The 8579-nt window shown below is 40.5% G+C and overlaps 1 protein-coding gene across 3 annotated transcripts; it reads left to right on the top strand.

Annotated features, from left to right (window-relative positions):
- The first annotated feature begins 741 nt into the window (after positions 1-741).
- On the top strand, positions 742-5264 carry lysmd4 (LysM, putative peptidoglycan-binding, domain containing 4). Of its 3 annotated transcripts, none has more exons than XM_046036736.1 (3): positions 742-858; positions 3063-3331; positions 3432-5264. In XM_046036736.1, exons 2-3 carry the CDS (start codon positions 3077-3079, stop codon positions 3993-3995), a joined length of 819 nt encoding a protein of 272 aa, XP_045892692.1. In that variant the 5' UTR covers positions 742-858; positions 3063-3076; the 3' UTR covers positions 3996-5264. The 3 variants fall into 3 exon arrangements, with proteins under 3 accessions (XP_045892692.1, XP_045892691.1, XP_045892693.1); XM_046036735.1 differs by having other exon boundaries at positions 776-917; XM_046036737.1 differs by lacking the exon at positions 742-858 and adding an exon at positions 1076-1484.
- The last annotated feature ends 3315 nt before the right edge of the window (positions 5265-8579 follow it).

The raw sequence follows: 8579 nt of genomic DNA, 5'->3' as shown, positions 1-8579 counted from the left end.
CTTAGATGTAATGATGACTTTCTACCAACAGATGTCAGACATAGAGTAGAGTTTTGATATGAATTAAGTTTTAAAGAGGAAATAATCTTCGCAGAAACTACTATTGTATTACACACCTCAGTTTTGGGTTCAGGGTTTGTCCTCCAGTGTATGAACAACGAAGAAAAGAAACTGTATAGTGATATTTTCTAAACTATGTAATGTGGACTCATTTTTAGTGCAGATTGTAAGCCATTTAATAAATTGTTGCATTGATGTGTGTATTATTTTACTTTTAGTACGTATTGTGCACATATTTTATATTCTGAGATCTAGTGGTGGTGGTGGTGTGTGTGTGTGTGTCTAGGAGGAAAGGGGGGGGGGGGGGGGGGGGGGGGGGGGGGGGGGGGGCATCAGATAAGCCTATGTATCAGATTAAAAATGCCACTTTCAGTGGTTTGGTATGTGAAGGTGAACACGTGCAGTGGTCACATAGATGGAAAAACCATTAAATGTTTATGCAGCAGTGATGTCCACATTATCACACAAGGCAGATGACAACAACACAAATAAAATAACATAAACAATATAATTATTGGCATCATCATTATCATGTCCCTTGAGGTTTTTTGTTCTTTGGATATAAAAATGATTGTTGTTATTGTTGTCAATGTTGTGTCACGTGCTCATTGATTGTGTCATATTCTGTTCCAGTGGGTGGCGGTAGTGCATATCTTGCGCCACCCTATTTTATACAAACGAAGAAGATGTACGCTAAACAGAAGCAAGTGCCACCGCCACCAGTTGTTGTTGCAATGTTAGCAAGTCAAGCTGGGGAGGCGCTGGCTTGTATTAGTGTTGCCAAAGCATTTGGATAAGGTAACTAGATGGTAACAGAGCAGTCTTAGTTTAAATCGGTCTGTGAAACTGCCTTTCCTGTAAGTAGTATTTGTCCATGTGGTCTCAAATACAAGAGCTGGCTAAAACAGTTGGCTGATTTGCTTTCTGCCATGGTGCCGATAGTTGGGTGAACACACGCTGAGTGTCAAAAGCTAACCTGTTAGCATATGCTAGCTGCCGTTAGCCCGTTGGCTAAGGTTAATGCTGTCTTTAAGTGCTCCTTGAAGCCAACGGCTTGCTCAGCTATGCGTATTTTGGCGTCAATATTTTCTGTTTGAATAAATTAAATGTTTCAGTTTGATTAAAAACATCTGTTGTAAGGCAACTAGAGTTAACTTAGTTTGGATAAGTTACTAACGTTAAGTAAAATACAGATAAATGCCCACCGTTAGTAATTAAACGTTATCTAAGTTATAACGTCAGTGATTCGTGTGTTGTCACTGCAAAGTGCGGTTTAAACGAGCGTTTTACTGTTGGCTTTGGTTCGTTAAGGTTGGTATGAAAGCTGTAACTTGAGCTGTTCAAACCCGGACAAAAACTATCGGCCCGCAAGTGAACTCGTGCTTTTTGTGGTGCTAACGCAAAGCAGAACAATCAGAGTCCTAGTAAGTTTTGTGACATTAGTATGAAATTGTCAAGGGAGGAGGTGATCCATACAATTAACCATATATAGATTGTTGTTTACCAACTGTACTTTTTTAAAAGCTTTTTATGATCACCAATGTTAAAATGAACGTGTTTATAAAAAAACAAAACATTGTAGTTTTGTGTAGTCATTGAGAGGGTGCCCACACGATGACCATGGAAACTTTCCTGCACTCTTAAATTCACACACAAATGTATTTTCAAGCTACTTTCTTTGGTAAGACAAAGGTCCAGAGACATGACTCATAAAAAGTTTATTATACCTGACTAGTGGCTATAAATAAACAAGTGTTAGGTATCTCCAGTTAACTTAGTAATAGTGAGTGGGCTGATTGGGCTATGTCATTCAGATGCTTATTGAGGCCACTGCAGTTTAGTCTAAGCAGATACAATGTAGATAGAAGGCCGGGTCAAGCCACCAAGTAGCTGCTCTTTGCTTGGTTGAGTGTAAGATTCAAAGGCAGAATAAAGGCGTGATATGTCAGGGCTAGAGAGATTGATGACAGATTTATGATGTCACTGTGGGGCCTAATGTTAGGTTTATTTAACATGAATACTGGGCTGCAATAGGAATGCTTGCCCACCTTTTGGCAACTTTTACTTTGTGTTGATAACTGATATTGTGTGTTTAATAAATTGCTGGACTCCCAATTGCCACATGACAGACTAAACAACTTTTCAGCATTCAACAAATACACCTCCTATAAGGCCATGACTGTGTGTTGAATCCAAACAAAATTGTATAATTTGATCTTGGTTGATGAGGTGTCCTACTTTTAACATTTGAGTCTTCTCAGAAAGAATGATGAAAGAAAACCCCAGGTTGTTGAAATGATATTGTTGTGAGCCAGGTTGAGGTGTGAAGACGTTTCGTAGACTGATGAAGACTTAACATAGCGTGGTTTTTTGAGCCCGGCCGAGGAGATACAGTGCCAGCATACAACATGTGAACACGTCAAATGCCAACACCAAATCTGAAGGATAACATCTTGTGGTCCCTTTTATGTTTCTGTCTTCCCACTAGTGCCTGTAGGTTTCTCTATTAGTTCACCTTTCACCTAGAACAACTTTTATCTGATGTTTAGACTCCAATGCTTTGTTATATTGGAATCTCTCACTATCCATTAGTTGTACTCTAATCTGTGGAGCCAGTGAGTTCTTGTAGGACTTAATCTTGTAAGATTCCCAGAGAACACTGATATCTGCTAGCCTGACGTCTGAGCTACTGTCTCTAACTAATCAGTCTATTGTTGTCTTCTTGACAAGGACAAGTACATGTGAGAAATACCTAAAGCTATAATGTCAAGAACTTATGGGGTCAGCTAAATTACTCTAAGCTAGACCTGTCTTACCTTTCCCTGTTACATCAATTAAGACACCTAAAAAATATTCTCAACATAGGTCAGTTACACAGTGCAGTGGAGCGGAGATACAAGATACTGAGTTGGGAGTTAATGTTTTAAAAAAAAAAAAAGCTCTCGTGTGTGATCTTTAATTGTATCCCTGCTATAATGTTGAAATTGGGACTTTCCTTACAGGCTGGCGTTTCATTATGCGGCGTGGGGAGCACGCTCCACGGGCTTTCCAGGCACCAGTGGATGTCCATGCCAGTGCAGATGGCCAGGTTTACATGTTCAACAGGAGGCCGAATGAGTCCTCAGATGATGAGGAGCTCAATGTTATGGAGATGAGGCCGTGGATTTTCCAAGAGCAGGAGCTGGACAGACTGAGGAACGTTCAGCTGCTGGAACGGGAGGTGTTGGATGGTGACAGTCTCAACAAGCTTGCTCTGCAATATGGCTGCAAGGTAAAGCTTTTTGATAGTCACTGTTTTTTTGCTGTCGATCTGTTCAGTGGCATATTAAGTGTTGACATCTATGCACCTCCATTCCGGTTTCTGTTAACAGGTGGCAGACATAAAGCGGGTGAACAACCTTATGCAGGAACAAGATATATTTGCACTGAAATCTATCAAAATACCTGTTAAGAAACACAGCATTTTAACAGAGACTTACCCGGGCCTAAGTGACTCTCAAGAAGAAATGCCGTATTCATCCCACAAACCAGTGAAGCCTCAGGACAGAGCCAGAGCCCAGCCACATCTACAGGAGGTCACAGACTTTCTAATGGAGGTGGACCATGATATTGAGAAACTGATACAGACCACGAACGATCAAGATGAGGATTTCTTGGACAGCTCAGAGAAACGGCAACAGTTTGGTTCCAGAGGACAGCGCCTGACCGGTCACGGGGCAGACTGGGGCATCCAGTGGTGGAACGCTGTAGTTGCCATGCTCCTGATAGGCATCGTCCTGCCATTATTTTATGTCATTTATTTTAAAACAAAAGATAACGGAGCGCCCTTACCAACAGATGCTAGTGGTGCTTCACAGTCATCGACCACCTCTTCAAATGCCTCATTGACAGGCCATGTTACACGAGCACCTGAGCATTTTCAAGAACCAGGATAGTGCAGACTTGAGTCCGGGAACACCAGAGTCATTTTTTAAGATCATTGGGTTAGATGGTCTCAGAAGTAGGTGACAGTCAAGATAAAGCCAAAACATTTTAACTTGTGCAATACCACAATGTGTCTAGTTTTCTACAGTGGATTTTACTGTCTTTTTCAACTATAACCACAATGCTTGAGGAAGATACTTCAGTGGTTGTCTTTCATGGGGAGTTTCCTGAAATATTACTGTTAATCCCTGATTATTTGCTTCTTGTTGAGATTACAGTTCCTCAGGTGTTATCAAAAATTTGAGGTATTAAATGGTTGTGCCTTGAACCTCCTCACACATGATACAAGCAGAACAATAATTGCCAGCGAAAAATGTATTTTTATGGGGGGAATCATCTGTGTTGGCTTTGCCACAACCTGCCTTTCCACCAGTGCCACTTCAAGTGTTGACATATCAGCGTTGTATATCAGGCGCAATCTTTATATGTTCAAATAAAGTAATATATTTTTTAAATGTATTTGCAAAAAGATGAAATCGGAGATATATTGTGTTCCCCTGTTGCCAAACCATGCGAGGTTAAACTATGTTTGACATGTGTTTGAGCATTGTTTGTGTGCCTTGTTTGCTGTAACTTATTTTTTGTGTCTACGTGTTCATTAAGTTATTGCCACGCACCTCATGCCTTCTCTCTGGGTATGAACGCCGTGGCAAACCTGTAAATTGTGTTAACTGTAAGAGTTTGGTGCAGTATACTTTATCTTGTAAGGTTGTATGTGTTCATTCGTCACCTTGCTATCTTTGAAATGCAAAGTGCTGCTTTTTGAAAATTACACTTAGTGTCCAGTTGCCTGAATTAAGTGTGAGCTTTAAGAAAAGTGCCTTAAAACTTCATTGCCAGGTTTATATAGTATTGCATGCTCCATCTTGTTTGATGGGTTGTGGAGACCACCTTAAAAGGAGGATGAATTTGTGTGGTTTGCCCAGTGCATCTTTGAAAAGTATTTTAATTTAATGAAACTGGGAAAAGCTGTTTTGTTGACACATTTTTCCAAAAGTTTGTCGATTTGTAAATCACTTGGCGGAAGAATTGACATGATGGATGTGCAATAATGTTTTTCTTCAGCATGTTCCTACGTGAATACAAACTTTGTAGTGTGAAAGAGTCTCGGAAGTGTTCTCGTATATTTAACTGACAAAACACAATGTTTTGTATTAAAACTAAAACTCCACTGACGCAATAAAAACTGGATGAATATGAAATAAAACAATTTCACTTCAGTTTCTTTTCAGTTGCCTTTTCAGTGCCACTAAAAGCAAGCAGACAAGTGGAACATTGTTCAGCATCAGTGCTTTGTCAAGAGACAAGAAACTGAAGAAGAAATATCTGATCATGTTCTAACCACTTTATCACAACATTAACTGAAATGTGTGGTGATGACCAAATAGTAACACTTGTGCTGTCAGTGTGTTGTTTTTCTTCAAGATTATCTTATCACACTTATTTATGTGTATTCAGATAATACACACAGAACATAATGTACTGGGATAAGACTACTCACTACTGGAAGCAAATATACACCTTAATATATATTGTGGAGCTATAGGATGTAGTTTGGCATTTCCTTTAATACAAATTTTACTGTTTTGAGTAGTTGCAGTAATCACCGTTACCAAAAGATGGCAGCATTTACAAACAGTTTTGCTGTGGTGTGTTTGTGACAACTCCAGACTGGGATGATCATCCGGTTTGAGACATCGATTTTTTTTTTTATTACAAATGACTGTCAGAATAGTTAGTTTGTAATGATAAGTGAGGTCTGTGCAGCAACTAGATCTTGGAGTGGAGCACTGCTGTGATATAGGTTTAGTAAACCAAACATGTCAGTCAGGAGTTTATTATACAATCTCACCAATCCCATGGATGTGAGAGAGTCCTGTTGAGAGTTAGCTAGCCAATTTGGACATGTTTTGCTCTTTGTATTTACAGTAAAATCCAAAGTCTACAAATACAGTATGTAAACTGCAATGTGACAGGGATTTTGGGGAAACATTTGCTGAGGAGTTACATGATACAAACACTATGCGAAGGTTATAGATTGATGCCAGTTTTCCAAGTCTTGCTTGATTTGGCGTTGAGGGAAATCCAGTCTTCATAGGCAAGCCTGTCAAGCACTCTCTATTCTTCAAAGTGAAAGGGTGAACTTGAATTAAAAACATGTCATTTGTACACCCTTGCACACTGCAGTCAGGTTTTTAAATATCAACGGCTGTAATTACAAATAAACAAAGAACACTCAAGTAAAACAAAGCACAAAGTAGAAAATAAAATATGATTTCGGTCAGTAACACAACCGGCAAGATTGTAAAGGCCCACAGGCAAAATTAATTGTCTTGCTCCCATACCCCCCCCCACCCCACCCCCCGTGCAGAAGTCAAAGCACAAGGTCAGCACCACACCAGCACTGCTAAAACTACAGACATTCAGTGTTCAGTCCAATGGGTGCTCATTGTGAGGGCGTTTGAACCTGGATTTTCTGGTTGAAAGACAGTATGCTCAGACACTGCTGTCCAAACAGTTTGTAACCCGCATTTAAAGCCAAACAAATCCTTAAGACACATCCTCAAGGGACATTTTTAACTGATCTGAATAGATTAGGAAGTTGGTGGATATACTGTATGTATAAAAAATATTTTTTATAAGCGTTAAATATGCATCTACATCAAACAGTAGCCCTACAACCTACCAGTGACGGGGTGGAAGACAAGCTATATTAGTATTTTCTGAGACTCTAGAACAAAAGTTGAAGTTTAGCACTATTCCTGCAGAGACTCTATGCCTTTTATTATTCCATGACCTGAGACCCTCGTCTCATAACTGCAGCTCACGAACCCTGCTCTGATCTAGCTCCAGGCCGCAGAGCTCTGGCACCCTGCCTTCTCCCAGGCTGAGTCTTATCCTACTGTTGATACATGGGCCTCCCCCCCACCCCTCACCCGCTTCCTCCATTTTTTTCTTTTACCTCCAACCTAGACCCTTCTACTCCCTGCCTTTCTTTATTTGATGAAATCCATATCAAGTCTGCTCCTGTAGAGGACAGATGTCCTTAATATAATCAGATTCTTAACTCCAACAGTCCAAATATGGTGTGCCTGATTAGTATTAAACCGTACGTGCCAGTGCATGGAAAGGTTTGGCTGACACATTGCTGCCTTTTTTCTTCTAATACAACTGAAATACATTAAGTGGTCTTTTGCTTGTATATTTAAGGTGAAAGTAAATTAATATACTTATGCACACTGTTGTATGGGTGTGTTTTTGTGTTTTGGGGGGTGGTGTTCTGAATCTAGCACATTTTTGGAGTAGAGCGTGCTTTTATGGAGGTGGGGGCTGAAGCGAAGGGGGCTTTCCCACCGAACAAAGCACAACCATCCATACAGTCTTGGGTGGAGGGTAAATATAGTGAAAAGATTCATGACCAACCCGAAGCTCTGCAGCTTTAAGAAGTTTGCACACTTGAGCAGCTGGCAGTGGGCCACTTGGCCAACATAAACAGCCCTAATCCTTTTTCCAAGGAGCTTTCAACACTCATCTCTCTGGCACATCGGCCACTGACTCACTCTCTATCCCTGACATTCCTGTCTGTTGGCAGTTCTGGCGGGCCGTCACCAGGAGCCACTGTGGCCCTTATAATGTTAAAGTTGCTGGTTTATGCTGTTGATCATTATTCACTGCTAAGGTATGTGCCTTCCTTTGATTTTCCCCTGAAGCGAAACAGGTCTCAGATTTCACTCTTTCTTAGTGCGAAGGGAGGCTTAGTTTCACCATGTCATGTTGACCTGAAGCCCATGGGAGTATGGGTTGTTCATAAAATTGGTGTTGACAAAAGTAAACTGGGAATTTTCATATGGTTTCTATTCTTCACCTTCAGACACTTTCATTCGAATGAGCTTTTTGGTGAAAGGTTAGCTTAAAGCTTGTCTCCACTTTTAATGCCAAATAAAACTTCAGTCCAGCAAAGATATTAAACTACTAATTCAGTCCAGCAAAGATATTAAAGTATCTTATATATTTTATTTAAAAATATGTTAGAATTCTAAACAAAAATACAATCTACCTGATTTCTGTGTGAGTGAGGCTGAGGTCTGTTTCTATGGGGGCAGGGAGATCCAGGGTTTTGATTTCCTCTGCTCCCCGGGGGATTTGGCAGACACAGGGTAATTTGTAGTGAAATTTCCAGCACAGTTTGTTTTGCAGGTGGCTGAGAACGAAGGCAGGGCGTGGTGGGGAATGAGAGAAGCAATTTGCTGTCTGCGGGCTGTGAATGTGTGTATTGTTGCAAAGCAGTAGGTTTAGTGTTGTGCCGGTATGTGCTATGGTCAGGGCTGGACTGGTGGAAGGGAGGCAGCAGTAGACACTCATGAACAAACCACAACCGCAACTGTTGTGTGCAAGTGTTTTGAAAAGGCTTTCAATAAAAACTTTTTTTCATCTTTTGAATTGAGCTATTTTTGACAGCAAATGATTCAAAGCAATTATCTTTGCCTGGACAAGACTGCCCATGCTGCAAAAAGGAGCTTAAAGGAGTTAAAAAA

This window comes from Micropterus dolomieu, linkage group LG22, assembly GCF_021292245.1.
Source record: "Micropterus dolomieu isolate WLL.071019.BEF.003 ecotype Adirondacks linkage group LG22, ASM2129224v1, whole genome shotgun sequence".
NCBI classification, from domain to species: domain Eukaryota; kingdom Metazoa; phylum Chordata; class Actinopteri; order Centrarchiformes; family Centrarchidae; genus Micropterus; species Micropterus dolomieu.
Note: the sequence above shows the minus strand (reverse complement) of the source record. Positions and strands in the feature narration are given on the sequence as shown.

What these genes read in the sequence shown, in the direction of transcription:
- lysmd4 (XM_046036736.1), top strand. Translation starts at nt 3,077, where the DNA reads ATGCGGCGTGGGGAGCACGCTCCACGGGCTTTCCAGGCACCAGTGGAT. An exon ending in CTCTGCAATATGGCTGCAAG is followed by an intron (nt 3,332 to 3,431) that starts GTAAAGCTTTTT and finishes TTCTGTTAACAG; the next exon opens with GTGGCAGACATAAAGCGGGT.